This window comes from Cupressus sempervirens, chromosome 3, assembly GCF_028749045.1.
Source record: "Cupressus sempervirens isolate cs-2001-9-10 chromosome 3, ASM2874904v1, whole genome shotgun sequence".
Lineage (NCBI taxonomy): Eukaryota > Viridiplantae > Streptophyta > Pinopsida > Cupressales > Cupressaceae > Cupressus > Cupressus sempervirens.
This window is the reverse complement of record NC_143120.1, coordinates 96,870,437-96,894,817: the sequence shown is the minus strand read 5'-3', so window position 1 is coordinate 96,894,817 and position 24,381 is coordinate 96,870,437. Positions and strand designations below refer to the sequence as shown.

Genomic DNA, 24,381 nt, shown 5'->3' with positions numbered 1-24,381 from the left:
TATATTAGCACATGAGGCAATCCACTCCATTTGGCCGGCTAAAACTGAGAGGATGATGGTGAAGGTGGATATTAAGAAAGGTTATGATGGTGTTAATCAAGGGTTCCTTCTATAGATATTGACAAAATTTGGCTTCAATGTCAATTGGATTTCTTGGGTGAACAACTATACTAGCTCTCAAAGATTCTTAGTAATTGTTAATGGAAGTCTTTAGGGTTTTTTTGATTTAAACAAGGGGATTAGACAAGGGGTTCCTTTATCCCCCTTTCTTTTTATTATTATGGCTGAGGTGCTTGGAAGGCTGATTGCAAAGAAATGTTGTGGCAATGTAAGGGCATTAAGATAGCTGAAGGGGTTGAGCCATTCTCACATCTGCAATTTGCAGATGACACCTTCCTAGTTGGAGAAGTCTTTGTATGGGGAGCTCGGTTGTTTAAAAACACAATAGATGACTATGAACAAGCTTTGGGGCTACGAGTTATTTTACACAAATCATATATATTTATTAAAATACCGACCCCTCAAAATAAAGAGAGATATGTAGAGGTCTTGGAATGCTGGTGGGTAACCTCCCAAGCAAGTATTTGGGCATTCCACTTTTTGATGGAGCAAATAAATCATATAGGTAGAAGGGGATAGTGGACATTTGTTTGAACAAAATGGATGAATGGAAGAACAAAATGGATGAATGGAAGAATAGGTGGCTCACCTTTGCTATTAGGATTTTGATGCTAAGGCAGTTATCTCGGCTATCTTCTCTATGATGTGTTTGAAGATCCCTAGTAAGGTTATTAAGACAATTATCAACTTACCTTCTAGAACTGAGCTAGTGAACAAGACAAAGTCCCCCTATTGGCTTGTTAGAAAATATGTAAACCAAAAGGAAGGGGGGAGAGATTAAGGGATTAGTACAAAATGAATGAAGCCCTTGGAGCAAAAATTAGTTAGGAACCTCTACACTAACCCGAACTAGTTATGGGTAAGAATAATGAGAGCTAAATATTTGGACTAAATTGAAATTCACAAATATTAACAATTATAAACCCACCCAAAGGTTTAGGCACCTGGAACTTCATTGTTAGTTGTAGAAGATAATCATTGATCATGTTACATGACCAATTGGAAACGAGGCAAATGCAAAGTTTTGAGATGATTCATGGTTAGGGCTTCTAGAATGGATTTACTAGAGATTTGAGATAGATCAATGCCTCTTTGGGGAGACAGAGTTAGAGATTATCTGATGCTAAAACAAGGTATTTTGGGGGAAGATTGGGGTCGGAAGTACTTGTTTGAAACATGGCTGTAAGAGTAACAACAAAGACTATTGAATGAGGTTCTTGATCATTGGACGTAATTTTTACTAGAGATGAAGATTGAGTTATCTGGTGTGTGGCTCAAGATGGGAACTATTTAGTCGAATCAGGATATCAACTTTTGGAAGGCAGGGAGAATGAGACATCAAGGATATGTAATTTGTTTTGGATTATGAATTAGCTTCCAAAGGTGGGTGCTTTTGCATTGTTAGCTTTGAAAGGTAGGAATCTAATTGGGGAAAGAAGGAAACACCTTTTATTTGCTGGTCCCACAAAGTGTGCGATGTGTGGGAAAGTGGAGTTAGTAAATCATCTTCTCTTTCAATGTGAGATTGCCTCAGAGTGCTGGTCAAATCTAAAAGAGAAGCTGAATTGGCATGAACCAATGCAAAACTCTCTAAATGGGGTTTTTGAAAGTTGGCTACCACCTCAAAGGAAATCATCTCTATCAAGCATATGAATTTCAAGGCCATTATTGTTAGTTTGGGAAATTTGGAAGAAGAGAAACTATAGAAGCATTATGGATAAATTGGAAGATGAAAGAAGGATTCAAGGTAGAATTAATCAAGCCATTGAAGAAGTTGTTGGTGCAACAACCTCCCAATCCAGTTCAGTTTCTCTACCTTTCACAATAGAGGATGGAAGAATTCAAAATATGTGGCTTGACATAATGATTAGACATGGGGCATGGTCCAACAACCTTGGTAGCAAGAAGGATCAATTATGTGCAATTAGGGAACCCCTTTTTAACGGTTTGTAAAAACCCTTTTCCGGCTATAACATGAACAAAATCTGATTTCACTAATTTCTTATATCATTTGAATGGTTTGACACAATTCAACTCTATACTGATTATAACGATTTATAATTCCAGCCAGACTTTTGTTTGTCATTCTTCACAACCCACAGCTTGCAATACCAAAGACAGTAATACTGATAGGTGAAATATATATATATTTCTGTATTCTATTCTTTCTTTCCTCCAATTTTGGATGCAAGAAATTGAATTACCACTTATTTAATTTATTTGCTTACATTATCAGAAGAGCAAATTAAGAACATGATCAGAATTCTCAGAATTGCACATTGCTGAGTTTATTAAATTCCAAACTCAAAACATATAATTCAGAACTTGGCTTGAGAGGCAACTTGCAATGCTGAATAGAGTTCTCATGACCAGGATTAAATACCAATTCGAAATGCCACAAAGCAAATCACATTCCCTTAGGAAAACGGCAGGCTGCCAGCAATCTCAGTCTCATGTGCCCAAGCTGCTGGTCGATTTGCAGGACTAACTCGCCCACAAATAGTCCTCCTTCCATGCACGCACATTCGAAATGTAGACCCCAATAATGGCTTCTGCGGCAGGTGTTAGGTCTTCCACGTGGCCGGTAGCGATTTGTAGGTCCAGCTTGACTACCATCCAACACCAAATTAAAGACCACTGTTCAGAATTCTGCCAATATTTATAACGATGCCCTCAGATGGAATTCGACACTCCTTCTATGTCACATTTTGACTCCTCAGCCGACAGATATAAGAATGTAGAGCAATTCGAATTCTCTTCCAATTCTTTAGACTATCACCCGCAATTAATCTCCAAGATACAGTATAAACAGCTAGGAGATGTGCCTATTGTTATACCTCAACAACGATACAATTCACAAGACTCGGTAAAATTCCTCAATTATAACGCTAATCTCCTTGACACAGATAATGATAGTTAGGAGATTTGACCATTGAAGCAACTATACCTTAGCAGAGACTTCAAACATTAGAAACTCAAAGACCCTTATACTTCAGCAAGGGCTCACAATTCAGACTTAGGAAAAAACCACAAAGGCAACAAAAGTAATTATATTTTCAAGCGTGCTTTTCCCCATGAAATGAGCTCTCATTTATAATCTTTTGTTGGCCCAAAGTTTTCTAAAAAACTCCACTCCAGAAATTGTGGAAGTTTCCCAAAAGAACTCAACACTAGAAACTTTCCAACACACTTTTTTAGAAATATCACTTAATGTCATTATTATAATAATAATGCAACTTAATAATTAATGAATAAATAAGAGTTCATGCAATTATTAACTTAATTTACTGCAGGTAATGACCAATTGCCGAAGCCACTTACTGCACTCCCAAAAATAGCAACTGCCAAAAATAGACCTACTAAAAATAGTAAATCTATAGTTGGGACCCCCAAAACACCTTGTTAGCTCACGAGGGTCGCTATGATGAGCTAACTCCATCAACTGCGTAGACCTACCAAAAATGGGGAACATTACACGGTTGGCATAAGGTGAATTTCAATAGAGCTGCTCAATCAAACCAGAGACCTTTTGGAGTTGGAGTTATTATTAGGATGAGAAAAGTGATATTGTGAAATGTGGTGCAAAGAGATTTAAAGGCAAGCACAAACAGTGAAGCTGAAGCCTATGCAACATTACTTGCTGTTAGGTTGGTTCATAGTTCCAAAATAAAGAATTTACATTTGGAGGGAGTCTCAATTATTATTATATAAACAATAAAAATTGGTAAAGATAAATGCTTGGTATTTTTAGGGATTTATTTGTTTAATTGTTAGATAATCGAATACATTTGAGAACTTTATGGTCAGCCATTTTAGACAAGATGACAGTAAAGAAGTAGATAAATTATCAAAGCGGGCACTTAGTTTTGAACATGAAGGGGAAATGTGATTGGAAGATTTTCAAGGCTAAAATGAGTGATGGGATATGGCAGCGAAGATAAATGAGATCAATGAAAGGCTATTTGGGTCTATATTTGTAGTAGTTAACAATTAATGAAAATGCAAAATCAGTTTTAAAAGTGTGGTTTAATAACACAAAATTAGAAAAAAACAATTATTGGCATAGCTGAAGTTGGAAACTTGCAAAGCTTTGAAGTATTTATTTTTTCATAAAATGGTGGTTCGTTGCAAATTAAATTGGGTAATGATATTATAAGCTTAGTCACGACTTTTTTTTGTTGAGAAAGTTACAAGGACAATTTCATTTCATAAGTAACTTCAATAGTGTGAATTGGTAGTGTTATTAATGATTATTCTTTCATTAGAGGTGGTGAACGAGCACAACAAGCTGGTAAGGGTCTTATCCAGAGTTCCATGACTCGGGCTTGCCTATGTATCAACAAGATTGACTCGACCCATGACTCAAGAATGATTCAGCTATGACTTCGCAAAATGAAGAAAAACAACAATTTTTCATGATTTAAAACATGTTTCATGGACCCATTATTGAATAAAGCTTAAAAACATTATAGCATCATCAAATAGAAGCTAATTTGGTCACTTACATAAACATACATCCATCACATAAGTATAGGCAAGGAGAAAATATATAGGGCACGTAATAGTTACTAACTATTACATGCCATATATATATATTTTCCTTGCCTGTACATTTGTCTTCAACAAATACATGATCTTTGCTTAGGTGTAGAAAATCATGTGAAAATATTATTGAAATTATTATACAACATAACACTAAGACAATTTCTACTATATTGTAATTGATTGAACTTGTAATGCACTATTTGTTGGGCTATGCCTTGCATCTTGTGGTAGGTCAAGCTTAGTGATTGATGCAAATTTAGTGCATTAATCATATATTTTTGTATTTGGGGGCTCACAAACGAGCATTGTAGCTTCTTCCTTTGGCATATCAAAAGCATGTATAATACTCAACTATTATGACTTTAAGAAAAAGAAACCTCTTTGTGCAATATGTGCGGATCATGACCATCGGACCTAGTGAGTCATGCAATGACCGAGATGACTTGATTGAGTCATGTGGGTCATCATGGCCCATGACCTGTCAAGTCATGGCGACAGGTCATGAAAACTTGCTAGCCACTGCATGGCTCGCGACTCGCCTAAAATTGCATGTCTCGATTTGAGCTATGGAACACTGGTCTTATCAAAACTTAAAACACTTCACCAAGGAGATTTTGAGTCTGCGAGATGGATATCACAACAAATGTGACATGAAAAAGGTGCCAGTTTGTTATAAAACGAATGGTGATTTAGAACTGACAACAAGAAAGAGGTCTTTCGTGTTTGTGAGAAAGTTTTATCATAGATTAGAGAGTTGTGAGAACCTGTAAATGGAGGCAAATTTCACTGTGAGCACAAAAAAGAAGCATAGAGGCTTTGAAGGGTATATTAGAAAGTGGAGGCTGTAAAGTCTACATAGCTATAACCTACGTTACCATATTCTCCCTCTTCAGGCCAAAAATGGTAGTCAGTTCGGTCTAAGTCGAAGTCGATGTGAAATGGAATCATATTCACCTGTCCTTTGCCAAAATTGCTACAAAGTCAATGTGCAGGGCCTTGGTCGATTTGGCAACGAATATAGAATGTCATTTGTTTTTGCGTGCGAATTGGGAATGACCTGGCAACAAATTTGGTGCGACTAGCGAATATGTTGACTTTTTCAAATTTATTTTTAACGTTTTTTTGCCAAATGAAACGATAAACCTAAAAAGTAACAAGTGTATGTCTTAAGACAACTCTTTCTCTCATGATAGCAAACAGTGAACACCATTCCTCCCGCGACGACAAACACCACTCCATTGCGACGACCGAGTTTTGTTGCAGGGTTTTGTTCGTTGTTTTGTCTTCCTACAATGACGAGTTTGGTTGACAACTTGACAGTTGAAATTATTACCATTTAATTGGTAAGATACTTGCTTGTTATTAACAGAGACTGAGAGGTCATTATATACAAAAGAATGAAATGATGTTTCCTTAGGAAACAATCATAAAGAATAGAAACAATCTATTCTAGTTGAAAGAAAGCTAAAAAAGTTATAGCTAACTAAAACTAACTAAATATTAGAAACATTCTAATATTTACAATAGAATACAAAATAGATTACCACTAACTAATAATAGACAATTATCTATTATTGTAATACCCTCCTTTAATGGTTAATCTATCTACAACACCAAGTTGTCCTTTGAATTTAACAAACTTATCAGGACCAAGAGTCTTGGTGAGAATGTCTACAGTCGGATCTGTGTTAGGAACATACTGCAAATCTATCGCCTCGTCTTCAACCAACTGTCATATGTAGTGACAATGAACATCCACAAGGTTGGTTCGTTCATGGAAGATTGGATTGTGGTCTAACTTGATAATGCCTTCAACATAGTAATCGGCCTGTTAGTGACATCTACATATCCCCAAGCATCTGATGAAGACAAACAACTTCATATCCTGCCTTAATAGTCCCTCTGTTTTGGCCTTTGTAGAGGAGAGAGAAACTACTTGTAGCTTCTTACTGGTCCATGTGACTACAGTGGATCCCAAACTGAACACATATCCAAAAGTTGATATTTGTTAGTCAACAGAGTTTGCCCAATTTGAATCTATGAACCTACTAAGTCTAGGATTAGAGCTTTGAGAATAAAGTACATAATCTGAAGTGCCCTTCACATAATGAAGCACATACTTTGCTGCCATCCAATGATTAGCCTTAGGAGCTGTCATAAAGTGTGAGATGTAGCTGACTGTGAAGCTGATGTAAGGCCTAGTAGCAGAGGGGTAGATGAGGCTGCCTACTAGTTGTTTGTATGTAGTATCATCAACGGAAGGAGAATCGGACTTGGCTGATAACTTTAGACCTTTCTCCATGGGTGTAGATGCAGGTTTGCAATCTTGCATACATAATTTGTCTAACAGAGCTCTGGCATATTTGGACCGAGAAATAAATATACTAGAAGATCGCTATCATATCAAAAGACTGACATAAATTTTGTTTGATTCCCTGAATCAAAGAATGCCGAACTGCCAGTGATGCTGAAATCGTCCACATAAATAACCAGAAGGATGATGTCACTGTTAGTAGTCTTGATACACAAATTTGAGTCTGAAGAACTCTGGAAGCCTTGATCAATGAGGTACTTATCAATTTTTATGTACCATGCTCGAGGGGCCTACTTCAGCCATTGAGAGCTTTTACCAATCTGAGAACCTGATGGTCTTTATCAACAACCTTGAAACTAGGAGGCTATGTCATGTAGACCCCTTCATGGAGATCACCATTCAGGAAAACACTATTGACGTCCATCTAATGGACCTTCTAGCCAAACTGAGTTGCCATGGCTAGGGCTAATCTGATGGTGCTTATCTTTGTAGTAGGAGCAAAGGTTTCCTCATAATCAATGCCTTGACGCTGAGATGTTAGCCATTAGAGCAAAGTTGATAGACTCTGTAGGTTTGATCTTTTTTCGAGCAGTTCTCCCATTAATGAGCTCATCATCATGAAGATCAACAAGTGTCTTAGCCTACCACTAGGGCCGGAGAGGAGAACGAACAGCATTAGTATCAGGAGATGCTTAGTGATCAGGTTCCTCATCAAAAGAATCTGGAACAAATTCAGGTGAAGCATCTACAAATCGAGGTGATCTTGCAGGAGAAGCTGGAGGTGTCTGTACAGGAATCACTAGTATAACCTGAGTTGCAGGAGCTACTGGAGCCCTCCCATCAGGTGGGCCTAATGGAAGCCTAACTCCCAAATCATGAGCCTTCATAGGTTGGTTTGCTAGATCAGGAATAGGAGAAATAGGCATGAAAGGTCCTTACTGCTCATCAAAGACTACATCACGACGGTATATGAGACGAGATGTCTCAACATCGATCAAGCAGTAGGCTTTGTGAAGACTATTTTATCCAGCAAGCACGAGTTTTTGACTCTTGGCATCCAACTTGGTGCATGACGCATCAGGGACCCAACAAAAGCAAGGGAGCCAAAAGCCTTCAGGTGACTGATTCTTTTCTTGCGACCTGACTAGGCCCTTTCTGGAGTTTTACTTTTGACTGCCATTATGGGTGTCCAGTTCAATAGATAAACTATAGTGTTAATTGTTTCTCCCCAAAACTTCTTCGTGACATGTCAGTGTTCGAGCATGGATCGAGCCATCTCAGTGATTGTTCTTTTCCGTCGTTCAACAACATTGTCATGTTGTGGTCTGTAGGGTGTGGTTAACTAGTGTTTGATGCCATGAGTATACAAGAAGCTAGAGAAATCATTAGAACAAAATTCCCCCGATTGTCTAATCTAAGAGTAATAATAGATTTCTTAGACTCTTTTCCAACTAAATTGAAATACAAGAAATGCGTCTGATTTCTTTTTAAGGAAATACACCCACATTTTTCTACTAAAATCATCAACAAACAATAAAAAAAATACCTTGACCCAAGAACATAAGGAGTAGCCATAGGGCCACAGATATCGACATGAAGCTGAAGTACCTGAGAAGCTTGCCATGAATCACCACTTGTAAAAGGTGTATGATGTTGCTTTCCAACTTGGGATGCATCACAAAGTCCAAGCTGTTGAGTTTGAATCTCTGGCAATCCAAGAACAAGTGCATCTCGAGCAAGCTATGAGAGATAATGCAAATTTAAGTGCGCATATTGTTGATGCCAAAGTGTGGTAACAGAAGATTGCTGAGCAACCATATCTAATTCTCGAGAATGACCGGAATCAGAAAGTCAAAAAAGACCATGATCCTCAAGACGCACTGCAAGAATTGATCGAGTCTCCCAATCAGTGATTGTACACTGATGTGAACTGAAGGTGATATCCAATTGTGGAGAATGTCGTAGTTACTGACTGACTAAGAGTAGATTTAGTTCCATCCTTGGAACGTAGTACACGTTGAGGAAAATGAGATTCCTCTCATCAGACTGAATCTGAATGTTGCCTTTGACTGTTGGTAAACAGATTGTTCTTTCTAATGTAACTCTTAAATGCCCAAACCTATGAGAAACAATTTGATACCAATAGTTGGATAATCTATCATGAGGTTGATAGATTTCCTCTGAATTGAAAGGTACAACTCCTTTATCAATGATATTCAATGAATTTGTTTGTTCCTAAACTAATTGGGTACATTCTTAACTTGAGAACGGAAGAGGAAAACTAAGCCAGTCCTAGCCATAACTAACTTAGGCAGACTTTAGTTCTACACCTAGCCAATACCAAGAACCCACAATTTCCATGACTTCTTGACATTGGTAATGCAATGAATGTAGATTATGTGAATGCAATGAAGAAATGAAGATTTAATATTCAGATTTCTGCAATAGGAATACGTGCAAATGCTTTGATCTACAACACATTCATTATCTGACAAAAAATGCAAGATAATGTCCAAAACCAAATACAACAATGCTCTGATTGAATATATTCAGAAAATAATACCCAAATTCTCTGATTTGAAGCAAAACTCTTCTTTGTGTTGAACACAACAAATACAATGCTCTGATTTTTATTTCTGTGCAACTCTGGCCAAATCTATTACATAAATCAATGCATGAAATGAAATGCATAAAATAAACTACTATCTCCCCTCTACTCCAGCAATACCTACTCTTGCAGAAAAGAAGAACCCTTTCAAATGAAAAAAGTTTTACAATAAATACATTCTCCAGCAACCGTTTGGTTTCTTCCAGTGACTTTTCAGTTCTGTAACTGATCTTGTCTCTTTGACTTCTCATATTTTTCCTTTTGAAAACTGATATGCTTATTAACTTTTAAAGTTAATAATGATATATATTAACATATTTAAATTATATTTTTAACATTGACATTTAAATATGTTAAATCAATATCAAATTTTTTCCTTTGTTGAGTGGACAAAAAAATAAATACTGCTGCCAGGTAAAATTGGGTCATGTTTCGGGGGGCATATCTTTTGATTCCACTGTTGGATCGAGCTCATCTTTGGATATGTTTTTCCAAATCTGATTATCTTCATTTTGACCAAAGCGATCGGAAAAATAATCACCGAGTCAAAAGATATGAGCTACTGAATTCTGCTCTATATGACTGTTACAGAATCAGAATTGATAAAATAAAGATTCCAGCCATTCTTCTTTTACATGCTATGTAACCCAGATGTCTTCAATTTGCCACTATGTTATCTGCCATGCTTACCATGTTTATTCTTTGCTGAATTTTGGAAGTGATTCTCTGGAATGCTTGTGGCGGAAAATCCCAAATGAAGGTTGAAAAGCGTACCAAGTTCTCAGTTTTCCACTTCTCTGTTGTAGGTGAAATTCACACATTCTAGTAACAGCTGCACTTTGAAAATAATTAACAAGCAATACTTCTTCTTTGCTATCAGGTCACTAGCTATGGAACACTCTAATTCATTCTTCAGTGGAAATTTGACTTTTGTCTTCTCCCTTTGTGAAAAACTCCAAACTGATTGCGAAAGGCGTAGCAGAAAATTAATTTTCCACTTCATATTTAATGTCATGTTGATGTCCAAATCTTCAAGCAATAAATCATTATGAGATTACTATTCTTTGTTTAATCAATTAAGAGCTCTTTTCCATCCCTCTATTGTGGATTTGATGCTTGACGAAAATTTCATTTTTGAGTGCGAAAAGTGCACCCAATCTTCAATTTTCCACCTCCATGTAGTGGGCACAATTTTGGTGAAGATTGATTCATAAATTACTTTTCAGAAGTGATCTTGATACTAGACCCCATATATCTTCATTTTGGATTGAGATTTGCCTTTTCTCTCCTCATGTGGAAAATTGAACTTTGACTGCGAAAGGCGTAGGGGAAATTGAGTTTTCCACTACGCTTTTCCCTTTGGTGGGAAATGAAACATTTGCTTCTCCAATGGAAAATCTGAAAATGATTGCGAAAGACGTAGTGGAAAATGAGTTTTCCACTACGCTTTTTCTTTTGGTGGAAACTGAAACATTTGCTTCTCCAATGGAAAATCTAAAAATGATTGCGAAAGGCGCAGCGGAAAATGAGTTTTCCACTACGCTTTTCCCTTTGGTGGAAAATCCAAAGTTGACTACTCCATTATGAAAAATTCAAGAAGTGCTTCTCCATGGTGGAAAAATGAACTTTGACTTTCATTTGCTTTCACAGTTGTATATCTGGACTCAGTAAAAATTCAATCTTTCATAGAGATTTTGTTAAGCATACTGGGAACAATTTTGAGAAATTCTTTACGTTAGGCAACTTTAAAAGTTTTAAAAATGGTGAACTAAAAGTGCACCTACACTGACAACAGTGCACTCTTCTCCGCCGCCAAAAATAACAAAATCTGAATAAGGCTGGTAGTCGGAAAACTAGTCTCTATAGTGAGTGAAATGATGAGAGGCACTCGAATCAATGTACTAGGTAGATGACTTCACATGATCTGCATGTCTTAGCCATGAAGGCGTAAAAGATAGATTCTGTCTGTTCAGAACTTCAGTGTGCTCTGCACTGTTTGCTTTGGGCTGCGAACTTGATTGCTTAGATTGTGTAGCTAAGCGTTTCCTACATTCAACCTTCATGTGCCCAAACTTGTGGCAGTAGCTGCATTGAATGTTCTTCTTTTGGGAGCCATCTGATGTGGGAGCACAAGATTTCTACTGAAACTTGCCTTTATTTTTCTGAAAGGATTTAGCAGCAAAGACTTGCTTTGTGGAGGTAGAGCTGGAATTGCTACCGAATTGTTGTTTCCACTGATTTTGCTGAAGTAGAAATGTGCAGAGATCAATGAACTTCAAATCAACACCGGAAGACGTGATGTTGAGAGTCTCGATAAAATGCTCATAGGGCATTGGTAAACTCTGAAGAATGATAACCACCATATCCTCTTCCTCCATCTTGTGACCGATGGCAAGCAATAGATCACGGATTTCCTGAATCCTATTAAGGTGTGCATGGAGCGAGGTTTGCTCATTTATGATAATAGAAAACATAGTGTTCTTTAAAAAGAAAGCTCTGCTTTTGTCAGAAGTCTCATGAAAGCCTTCTAGATGTGTCCATATCTCAACAACTCTCTTGTGAGATAGAATCTGAGAGAGCCGATCATCAGTCAGGATAATTTGAGAAGTATCACTACCTCTCGATTATTCAGATCTCAAGTATCTTGATCAGTACCAAGAGCAGTTAGATGCTTCCTAACACCGAAAACAAGTTGATCGGTATTTTGATATTAAAAAATTGTGATGATCCGCTGCTTCCGAGTGCCATAATTTCGACCATTGAATTTGGTGTTGTGCTCGATCAAAAATGTTTGTTAGAGATACCATGGCACATTTTTCAATGAAAAAATGTGAAAATTAGAGAAGGCATGTTCTTTGAGGCAAAAAATTGGGATAGTGACCCAAAATAGAGCTCAAAAAATCCAGAAAAAATATGTTGTGGGTTTCTAAATCCGCTGGCTCAAAAATTGAGGTAGGAAAACCGAGGCAGCCAAAAAAACGGACGACAATCTAGTTAAGCTCTCGAAAAACCCACCAAGAATTTGTAATAATTTTGTTTTTGAAGTAAAAAATTATGGTTTTGAAGAGAACCCTAGTCGGTAGCCATGGAGCTCGAAATTTGTAGAAAAATGGCAGAATGGAGGCCAAAGGAATGCGATCCGTGGTTGCAAAATGGAGTTTTGGGGGCGTTAGCTGATTTGTAGACCACATAGTGCCACCAAGAAGGCACAAAATGGTAGTTTTGCCAAGAAAAAACATCAGATCCGAAGCCAAAATAAAAATGCAACCAAACTAGAACGATGACTTGATTTCAGATGCAATTTGTTGGGAAGTGGCGCATATTTTCCTCCACAGACTTGCGATTTACTGGCTCTTTTTTTTTTGTTGACTTTGGGTGCCACGTTTTGGAGGAAAAATGACTAGCTGCGATCTTTAGATGCGAGTTGTAGCTCGCAATTTCTAAATCTTAAAACCCTAGTCAAGAACTAGGTAAGAATCGAGGATTTATCATGAAAAATCGAAAACCCTATGCAATGGTAATTTAGAAAATCTGAAGTAGATAATTTCAAGAGAAATTATGAAATTTTCGAGAAAATTTGAAGTACTGGCTTTGATACCATATTACGAAGTAATTAGTAAAATACTTGCTGGTTATTAATAGAGACCGATAGGTCATTATATATAAAAGAATGGAAAGATGGTTCTGTAGGAAACGATCGTAAAGAATAGAAACAATCTATTCTAGCTAAAAGAAGGCTAAAAAAGCTACAACTAACTAAAGCTAACTAAATATTAGAAACATTCTAATATTTACAATAGATTACAAAATAGATTTCCATTAAATAAGAATGGACGATTATCTATTAGCGTAATAGAAACTTGGTAAGTATAGACAAATAATAAATATTTTGTTTGATTATTGATTAGTATGCTAGGTGTTCGGATTACTGATTACATATAGTTTTAGTTCTTTTCCCAACCCAAGGTGTTCGGATTGGTGTTTCCTTACTGTGTATAGAATCATAGACAAATAATTGTTTGATTACTAATTTTTATTTAGTATCAATTTATTTAATTTAATATTACTGTGTCTACACACCTATATTGTCTATACCTATTTTTTAATTTATAAACATACAATCTTATTGTGTCTTAAAGTTTTAACAGTAACAAAATCTTTATAGACTTTCCTAAACATTGAATAGAAGACTTTTGTTTTACTGTTACTCTTAATCTTTCAATGTTCATATTGATAAGTCTTACTCCAAATTAAAAATTTGATCACAGTCCCTCATGATTTTTCATTTTGTATTGCTTTGCTTTAAAATATGCTACCATATTTCTTATCTCTAAATAATGTTGAACTCTGTGGCTTCTTATTTCAGGCTTCAACACTTTGAGTTTGAATGGCTGCAAGTGGTTTTGGCACCGAAAGCCTCCACTTCAAAATCAATAGATGCTCCCTGTTATGGAAATATGTGGAGATACTTTGACCAATGCCGGGTGGAGGAGGTTGTGTATGGATTTGCAGCCATTGTAAATAGGAATCAAGTAGTTCCTATGGTAGAGTGAAAGCACATTTATGCTTTATTCCTTAGAAAGACATTAAATTTTGTACATGGAAGCCGAGAGTAAATAGAAAGCTACCTAAAACCCTTCTTCCAAACCACATTGTGAACAAATACATTCAAGAACAAAAGCAAGCAGATGAAATTGCTGGGAGGGCCAATGCTTCTCATCCGTTGCAAAGTGGTAGGCCTTTAAAGAAAGGGAAAATGTTATCTATGTCTTCAACTTCTGTTACCAATTAACCACCGGCTGAGGGTCATCCATTCTCACGTTCTCCTCAACAATAGGTTGTAAGTAAGAAAGCAATGGGACCATTGGGAGCATCATTTTTAAATGAAGCTAGAGACATTGCGGATCAAGCCATAGCGAGATGTGTATATGCAACTAGATTATCATTTAATGTTGTTCGTTCACCATATTGGCAATACATGATGAGAGCAGTTAATGAGGGTCCAAAGGGGTTCAAGGGCCCTAGTTATGAGAAGATATGCACCACTTTACTTGATGATGAGGTGGCCCGTGTAGAGGCTGCCATGCTGCCCATCAAGGATTCATAGATGGAAATTAGGTGTCACAATAATTGGATGGATGGAAAGATGCGAGGAATTGTCCTCTGGTGAATGTTATTGCAGTGTCTATAAGAGGTGCAATGTTTTTGAGAGTTGTGGATTGTGAAGGTCAAGTAAAGGACAATCCTTTCATTGCAAACATTTTCATCCAAGCCATTGAGCAAGTTGGTCCTCAGAATGTTGTTTAAGTAGTAATCGACAATGCAAAGAATTGTAGGGCTGCCAGCTTATTGGTTGAGTAGTGGTACGAGCACCTTTTTTGGATACTTTGTGTTGTGCACTCACTCAACCTAGTGCTGCAAAAACATTGGCACTAAGGTTGAGTGGATTAAAAAATTGTATGAAGAGGCACAAGGTATCCAAATGTTTGTCACAAACCACCATATGACACAAGTCATATGTAGACAACTCTCCAAATTGGAGCTCTTGAAGGTAAGTTCAATTGTTTAAAATTTAATTATGTTTAGAAATCTAGTCGCATTAGTTTAGTAAACTTTCTATGTTTTTAAATTTAAATAGATTACTTGATTTTCAATTTTTAATCTAATATTGTTTTAATTTTAAAATAGGTTGCTGAGACCCGCTTTGCCTCCAAAATTGTTGTTTTGAGACGCCTTATCAAAGTTAAAGAGGCATTGTCTAGAATGGTAACCAGTGCTAATTGGAGCGTACAGAGGCAATTTAATTTTGAAAGGGCAACTGTTATTAAGTAAAGGATATTACGAAACTCTTGGTGGGATTGTGTTGAGTACCTTCTGAAGTTCACAGAGCCTATATTGAGCATGATCCGATACACTAACATGGATAGGCCTTGCATGGGTGAGGTATATGATAGCATTGGCTACATGATTGAAAATATTAGAGCCAACATAAATGAGAAAAAGCAAGATCTTGATGAAAATTTCTTCAAGGAGCTAAAAGTAATCATAGTAGAGAGATGGAATAAAATTACTACCCCTTTGCATCTTCTTGCCTTTACATTGAACCCAAGGTTCTATAGCCAAGCTGTCCTCAAGGGGAGCACCAGTAGAGTTGGTTTTATATATAAAGATCCTAAAGTTTCTAAAGGGTACAAGGCTAGCCCTCTGAAGACTCTTTCCCGAGTACCTACGACCAGTAGTGAGCTTTGAATTTATGAGTTTTGCGAGCACCGATGATTGTGGTCTTGATGCTCTTGAAGACAAGAACAATGCTAACACTCATAAATGGTGGTACTGGCATGGACAAAAGTACCAACTCTTGCAGCCCATTGCCATCAAAATTTTATCACAAGTAAGTTCTTTAATCTTAAGATTCTAATTTGTAATTTCGTGTTCATAAATATTCAAAACTCTTCACTCTATAATTTAAAATTTGTAAATCTTGATAGGTTGCTTACTTCATCATCTGAGAGGAATTGGAGCACATACTCCTTTATCCACTCAATAAAATGCAACCGACTAAACTCCAAGAAGGCAGATGATAACTTGGTCTTTGTGCATTGCTCACAACTCACAAAGAGAATACCTACGAAAAAGGGGAGGCAAAACAATGGTATGTTGAACCAGAGTATACAGAGTTGGAAGCCCACTTTGATGCACTAGCAATTGATGATGGTGAACATAACGATGATATACATAGTGATGTTGAAGCTGATCCCGAGGCTACATCTGAGACTACTTATGCTAGTAACACTAATTGTGCTTCTAATCTACAACTTTCTAATGATGAGGAATTCTTTGATGATTTTTGATCACATGACTAATAGTGATTACTGATTAGTAATGTTGGCATTACTGTTTTTGAATTGAAACATTAATATAGTGGTGTATTTTGACATTTTGTCATGCTGTTCAAACTAAATCGTGAATATATATGGTGGTGTATGTTGTTAAATTGCTTTTGTATTAGCATAGTGGTGTATAAACTTATTTGCTGCAGCATATGTTTACATATATATAATTTTTTTTTTGAAAAATATCTTGTACGAATGAGAACCCAAAATGAACTGAACCTAACCCAAAAACATTTCGAGTGAATGTTGAACCTGAATGTCCAACTCGCATATGAATCAAAATTTGAACCATCAACTTAGGATATAAGGATGGGGATGTAGAAGTTGGTTTTGCTGCTTTAGGGAAAAAACTCATGGACAACAAGCTCCGTACTAGAATGAACTTGGATATGATTTCTATGATCATCGCACAGGGTTCAGAAATTGGTGATCACATTGCCACTGTAAAATGGGTAGTGACCTTGTTGTTTGAGGAAGAAATGCTTATTGGTCTCGATTCAATCCTAGAGTGGGCTGTACCAGGAGTAGGAACTATTATATTTGAAGGGATTGTTGATAAAGAGAAGGCCAAAGAATACAAAATAATCCCAATTGTCAGGTGGATGGGGAAAGTTGATAGGGGCTTACAAAACAGATATTGTAGAGGCATAAGGGAAACTCAAGGCGACAATCATGTGTCATGAAACGGAGGATACCACCTGACTTGAGCCTTTCAAAGAAGGGTCCCAAGAAGAAAGCGGATCAGGAGTGGAGGAAGAGCACGAGGGTGTTAAATCTGAAACATTTGATGCAATAAGGCAACTTGAATGAGGAGTCTTCAAGGACTTTAGAGTGCCACAAGAAAGTGCAGCTCAGAAGAGGTGTTTCTGAATCAATTAAAGCCTTTTGCATTTTGTTAGAGTTATGATCTATTGAATCTAGCAGTAGGTTATGTTGTTAAATAATGGAATGTTTGTGGTATATTTAGTTGATAGTTTCATATCTTCGTTTTGCATTGTAACGACTTTAGAAAGCGATGGATATGCCTAAAGTCAGGGTAAGGATAATGCCCTCTCTTTTAAGAAATGAAAAGCCTTTTGAATGTAAGAGTGACTAGGTTAGGTGTTGATGGTTTTAGTATTTCTTGTAGTAGTTTGTAGGGGGATGCTAACGACTTTGAGCTGGCTGTGGAGTTCTAATGCTATATGTACATATTTTATACATTGATAAAATAAAAGTGTCCTAGGGATTGCATAAAATGTTTCCTATTAAAATTTATTAAACTCAATAAAACTATTAAAAAAATGATTTTCCAAATTTCTAGTCATCTACGGGCCCAGACTTGTGGAAGTCAATTTTTTTAATAAAATGAATGATTAGGGGCAGTTGTCATAGTATCTGTGTTTTCATTTTGAGGCTTGGGATGATAGTGATAGTGACTTTGATATGGATGATTAGGGGCAGCTGCCATAGTATCTTTGTTTTCATTTTGACTTTGATGTTTCTGACTTTGGAGTGTTTTGTCTTGACATTATAGGATCATTGATAGTCGATACATTGATGGAATGATTATATATCAATATGATCTTTGATAGACTGTAGTTGATACTTTAAAAGTTTAAAACTTTAAAGTTTGAGTCTTTATCTTTTCAATGTTTCCATTTTATTGAGAGTTGATGTTTTTCATTCTCTTATTTGATTCATTTCATTATGTACTAATGGTATTTTAAGTACTTAGATGATGATTGAAAATGATGATTCGATTAATGCTGTTTGCTATGCTCTATGATCATTGATGAATCATTATTTGATGAATGGAATTGATAATTTTAAACTATGTTGCTGTGATGAATGTAGAATTGACGAATATATTTGAAAATTCAGATATATATATATATATATATATATATATATATATATATATATATATAAACTCAGCAATAAATAGCTGGACGAGAAAGCTCACCTTGATCATTTTTTCATGAATTCCAACATGGGCATATGAGCCGAAATACAAAGCATCATTTTCAGTACTACTACTACAAGAGGTTCCCTGCTGTTGAGCAGCCCAAGCAAGCTTGGCATCCCTTGAATTTCTACTACTTCTGCGGCTGCTGCAAGCACTATTAAAGCTCCCGCGTTTGTGACCGCTGAACATGGCTGCTGAATGTACAGTGTTTACATATACTCCCTTCAACTTCCAGCTTTCAAACAGTTAAACATGTGACTTGCAGAAGAAAGCAAATGGGGTTATATATATATATATATAGCCGTCCCCTGCTGTCCCCCGTTTTGGCAAAAAAAAAAAAAAACGGTCCTGGAAACCCGTTTCCCCATCCCCCCATCCCCCCGTCCCCTCATCCCCGAAACTTGGGGTAACATAGATTATAACTTAAATTTTAAGACCACTTTGTAATATTGATTATAGACTATAGAGGCTTTTTGCTACCCTGTTAAAGAACCATCTATAATTGTGCACATAAGTTATAATTTTAAAACAGTGTATTATAATATTTATATTTGATTGCATCAAAATCCATGGGGCAAGGTGTGTAGAGGGCTCTGGTTACATTGAAACTACAATTTAGAGCTATTTCATCAGTCGTCTTAACACTATATTGCATGCCACCCTACCATCTTAGGATTTTTGAAACCATCTTAGGATTTGGCTGATTGGCTGATTGCCATTGCTATTGCTCCTTTGTTTAGGATTTTTTAGAGGTCATAAAGAAAACCAAAGGGATAAATAAAAAACTGTTTCCACACCTATTCCACATTGACTTTGCTTGCCTCATGGATCAACCCTATTTTTGAGTGGTTCATCAATTTTGTGAGTTTTCCCTAGGGTTTCATAGGTTTATGCACTATTTTTTACATTTTTTTGCCATGTTAGGGAGGTTAACATGATTTTAATGCACTTTAAAAGCATAAAGGTCATTGAAAATCGGGTCAACCTTTTTTTTTCACGAATCAAAGTTTTTCAGGTAATAAATCGGCTGGCTCTAGGATTCACGATTAATTGGTTTGTTTTTGCATGTCTACTTCTATGATAATAACTATATCACTGATTAGGATAACTTTCTTTTCTTTCTTTTGTCCTTATAAATCTCTGCCCTTATGTTTGGAATATGTTTTTGGTCCCTAAATAGTTAAGGTTTGTTGTTATAGAATCCCATTAGGTTGACTTTGTTCTCTTAGACTGTTTTTACCTTTACTGTTGCAAATTACAGAAAAATCCATGTTAATTTTGACAAACCGCATTTTTTGAGGAAGAGAAACACTCGTCTGAATGGTGATGACATCAATAGTCGTCATAAATGGTTCTTCGAGTGTTTAAGTGAGTAGGTAGGCGTTTTAGTTTATAACAAGGGTAGTGTTTGACTTTGGGGGTTTGGGGTGACAAGGACGTTATAGCATTAAGGTAGAAAATGGAGCGAAGTTTAAGCAAGGGATCTTGATGAAGAAATGTAGTTGGAAACTTTGGGGATAAGGTTTCAGGACTACCTTGTGATTGCTCTCTATGGAGAGGGAAGTCTAATGGGCGAATGATTATAAAGAAAAAATAAAATGGAAGTGGAGAATGGGGTAATAGCATGTTGAATGGAGATGTTTGCTACCCTAATAAGGAACAAAGGAAGGGGGTGGCAGCAAGGCACACTTGGTGGGGAAATTACAACTTCTTTGACACTTTGCACAAAAATAGACATTTTACTTTTTAGCTTCCAACCCACACACTTAAACACCTTTTGGAAATTTGGGAATCACAACATTTTATGTGCAGATGGGGAATAACAGCGGATAACTTGCAAGTGATTTTGACCGAGGGAGATCCACTTAAGATATCTCAGATTGCTTATAATATGCAGGCTAATTAGGGTCAACAAATATAAAAGGTAAAGGACTAGAGCAAAATTTGACATTGTGGCATTGAGTTGCTGTTGATGTTTTGTAGCTTCACTCGGATAAATTGTAGCATATATATATATATATATATATATATATATATATATATATATATATATATATATATATATATATATATATATATATATGAGATAATATATATAAAATTAATTACAAGATTGTTATTATGTTAACGAATAGACATGTCCCTTCATGGGACATGATGTCTATTCTTTACTCACTTTCTTATATATATAAGAGGTCGCTGCCGTTTGGAAAACATATACCAAAAACATGGCAATGCGAATACATTTGTAACAGACCTCTAAAAAAACTAACATGGTATCAGAGAGGGTTACCTACCAGCCTGTGAGACTTAACTAATAAGATATAATACATAAAAGATAAATCATAAATCAGAAGCATATTCTGCAAAACTTATACAAATCGATCTGTATGGAGAAACCTGTTATTACTACTGGCACCAACGTACAATGAAAATCAAATCAGAGAGGACGGATGATAGAAAGATAAATCTGACACGGTGTCATTTGCATTGGACACTATGTCCGGAAAATAACAGTGCTACCATGAAGGTGAGGGACTGAGACTTATGCTCATTTTTGTGGGCTGTTAAAATTGCACTCTCTGCTTTGGCATACAGTTGTGCCTTCCAGATCAGATGAGTTTCTTAGACATTTAAATCACGAAATTCCTAAACCAGTGATTAAGTATATCAGACAGCCAATCGATATAGAATAGATTGAGTGGATAAAAGGAATAGTCGACTTCACCAAACTTATATCATCCGCATACAATGTATATTCAGAAGTGTGGTATGGAGGAAATGTCGGCAGTGTGCAATTAACATTGATAAACATTGATATACTGACATACATCTTGAAATGCTCAGAAATCGCATTAAAACAAAAGCACCGACTTCACATCATCGGTGAGTTGTCTAATTAAATCACAATATCCCACGTAGATGCTTTGTCAGCTTAATAAAAAGGAGTAATTAAAAAATAAATGGTTGACTACCAGTCCAAAAATAGTCCTCGTCATTTCCCTTTGGCTCCGTGGAGACTCCACAGTAACAGCAATTGGTGACGTGCTTCAAAGGTGACCTCATCACCATTCTCTCAATGGTGACTACCTCAATTTCCCCCTCCCATGGCTAATTGCAATAGTTAGAAAGCATACATGATATTTGTCTCATAAACTCTATACGACAATATGCAAGCATTAGCAGATTACAGATATGCAGATGTATATAATTCTTGTTGAAAGTAGATTACGGCCATGTGTAGGAAGTCCTAAGATGATAATACACCAATCCACTTGATCCCATAAAGAATGGAGATGAGTTTTGACATGATATCCTACGTGCTACTATGAGAAAAGGTAGAAGGTAAGTATGTTTTATTTAGTTGAATGATTATAAATCTAAATAACATGTTTATAAAATTCTACTAATATTCATGATAATATTATTATGAGAGAAATTTCTAATATTATTATCAGGAATATAAAAAGAAATAAAGTTTATAATAATACTGATTATTAAATTATATCTTGAATGATAAGGGATAGTAATATTGTTTTTGAGAATAGAGATGATAATATTTGTTAATACCTTATCATTATTAAAGCTAAATATTATTATTATTCTTGAGTATTATAATAGTATCTCTCTTATTTGTATTGTAAAAGTATTGTAAAAGCTACATGCCTTGATCTTTTCTTTTGAGAATGTTGTTGCAGGCAGAGGGAGATTGAGATTGAGAGGGAAACTGATATTTCAGGCAACCTTGAAAGAGAGGGTGCAAATAGATGATATGATTTAGTCAACCTTCGGTAATTTTGATCATATTGATTAAGAGGGAGTAAATCATGTTGTGATGATTCATCGTGATCAATAAATTCTAGCAGACAAGAGGACAATGATTCATGAATATGCCTCCTATGTGATTTTAATGGGCCTATCTCTTGTGTACATCATGAGGAAGTGACGATTTCCAAATGATGTCACTTGTATTTGCAGAAGTTATTGTAAGGTGATGATTTTACAATAACTTGTATTATGAGATCAAACAAATTGAGTATATGGTGAATGTCTTGCATCTTAACATTCTGGGAGGCCATTACTCAAAGGTATTTGGTGAATATCTTTGATATTCTGGGAGGCCAATACTCTTGATATCATATGTGATATCAAACCTTATTTTGAGTAATTGGTGAATATCTTATGATATTCTGGGAGACCAATACTCGTGATGTCAAATGTGATATCACACCTTATTTGAGTACTTGATGAATATCGGATGTCGATATTCTGGGAGGCCAATACTCTTGATATCAGATGTGGTATCAAAACCTTTTGAGTACTTGGTGAATATCTTTGATATTTTGGGAGGCCAATACTTGTAATATCAACTATGATATCAAAATGATAGATATCATATGATCAAAGTTTTTTTTTTTTGCCATAATATTACTAATGGTGTAATACATGTCATGTGTTTATTCTCCCTAGCTAAGAGGGAGTGTTGATGTTTTGTAGCTTCACTCAGATATATATATATATATATATATATATATATATATATATATAAAATTAATTATAAGATTGTGATTATGTTAACGAACAGACATGTCCCTTCATGGGACATGTCTATTCTTTACTCACTTTCTTATATATATAAGAGGTTGCTGCCATTTGGAAAACATATACCAAAAACATGGCAATGTGAATACATTTGTAGCAGACCTCTAAAAAACTAATAGTTCCAACAGTTCGATCAATAACATGAAATTAATCAATACGCCAATTTCGTTTACTTTGATTCTAATAGGTTCTGACATTTTGATTTTAATACCATTTTGGTTGATGGAAAGCACAACTTCAAAATTAGATGTCTATCTAGAAACAAATAAAAGTAAGATAATAAAAGTTGGCTCTTAGTAGTATTGATAAATGCTGGTTTTCCTTGATTCTAACGTGTACTTATGATGCTTTTCTTGCTAACAGGTATGTTTTTCTTTCCATTCATATACTGCTGTTTTGACTTTTTGGAGCATGTTTGATGAGCTGTCTTATGGAATCCTACTATTTTGTCTAGAGGAAGTTGCTTGTATTGTTTTGTTAATCATCTGACATTTTTCTCACTGGGGTAATTGTCCTGTTATAAATCTTTAATCACAAAGAATTGACAAAAGAGATTACTAAAATAAACTGGAGAATTTAATGTGTATATACTATTATTATAGATTTATCTCTGTATAATTGAATTCTCAACTAAGTGTCGCTGCACATACATGATAATTTAGGTGCACAGATAACATTGATCTTGACATCATTTGTAAAAGGATGTATTTAAATACTGTATGCGAGACCTCTAATATTTTAGTCAGTGTAAAATGGAAGTCAAAGTTGTTTGTCTGACTCAATTTGTTAACTAATTTGCAAACTTTTCAGGTCACAAGTTCAGCAAAGAAGGTTCAAACACAGCACTTTTGAACCTCATTCAGGATCTGGCACTAAAGGTTGAACCTTTGTGAAAGGCCTTGTTGATAACTCAATGTAGAAATTGATTGATATTATCTAAGTGGAGTTGTGTGGTTATGTTCTAGGCAAATATCTGAATGTCATATTTGTGTTATTTCTTAGGGAGGTGGTTTTATCTTTGAATTCGACAATTTCCAGGACCGAAATGTCTGCCGAGATCTTGTGGGTATGTTATAATTTTCTTATGCTTTTGTGTTACATTTGTGAGCTATTTTTCTATTTATTTGCTTTGCTTTATTTTCCCTGTGATATTCAATGATTCATGTATGTTATATGTGGTATATTCAAACATGCACTTACATAAGTTGGATTTGCATTATTGTCTAATTGGGTACAATATGCTTTAAAAGACACTAATATGACAAAAGTACAAATGACATATTTATGAATCTTTTCACCAGCATGGGTAATTAGAGAGGCGTGTTAAGTGTTGTGTCATCCTGCCCAAATG

General features: G+C 35.8%; 1 protein-coding gene across 4 annotated transcripts in view; it reads left to right on the top strand.

The window, feature by feature from the left end:
- LOC149564957 (general transcription and DNA repair factor IIH subunit TFB1-3-like) overlaps positions 1–24,381 on the top strand; it is a 275,928-nt gene that overhangs the window by 18,930 nt on the left and 232,617 nt on the right. For all 4 annotated transcript variants that reach the window (XM_089818484.1, XM_089818486.1, XM_089818483.1 and 1 more), the window contains exons 6-7: positions 23,841–23,908; positions 24,033–24,096. In XM_089818484.1, coding sequence (XP_089674610.1) covers positions 23,841–23,908; positions 24,033–24,096 — 132 coding nt within the window. The remainder of the gene's footprint in view (positions 1–23,840; positions 23,909–24,032; positions 24,097–24,381) is intronic.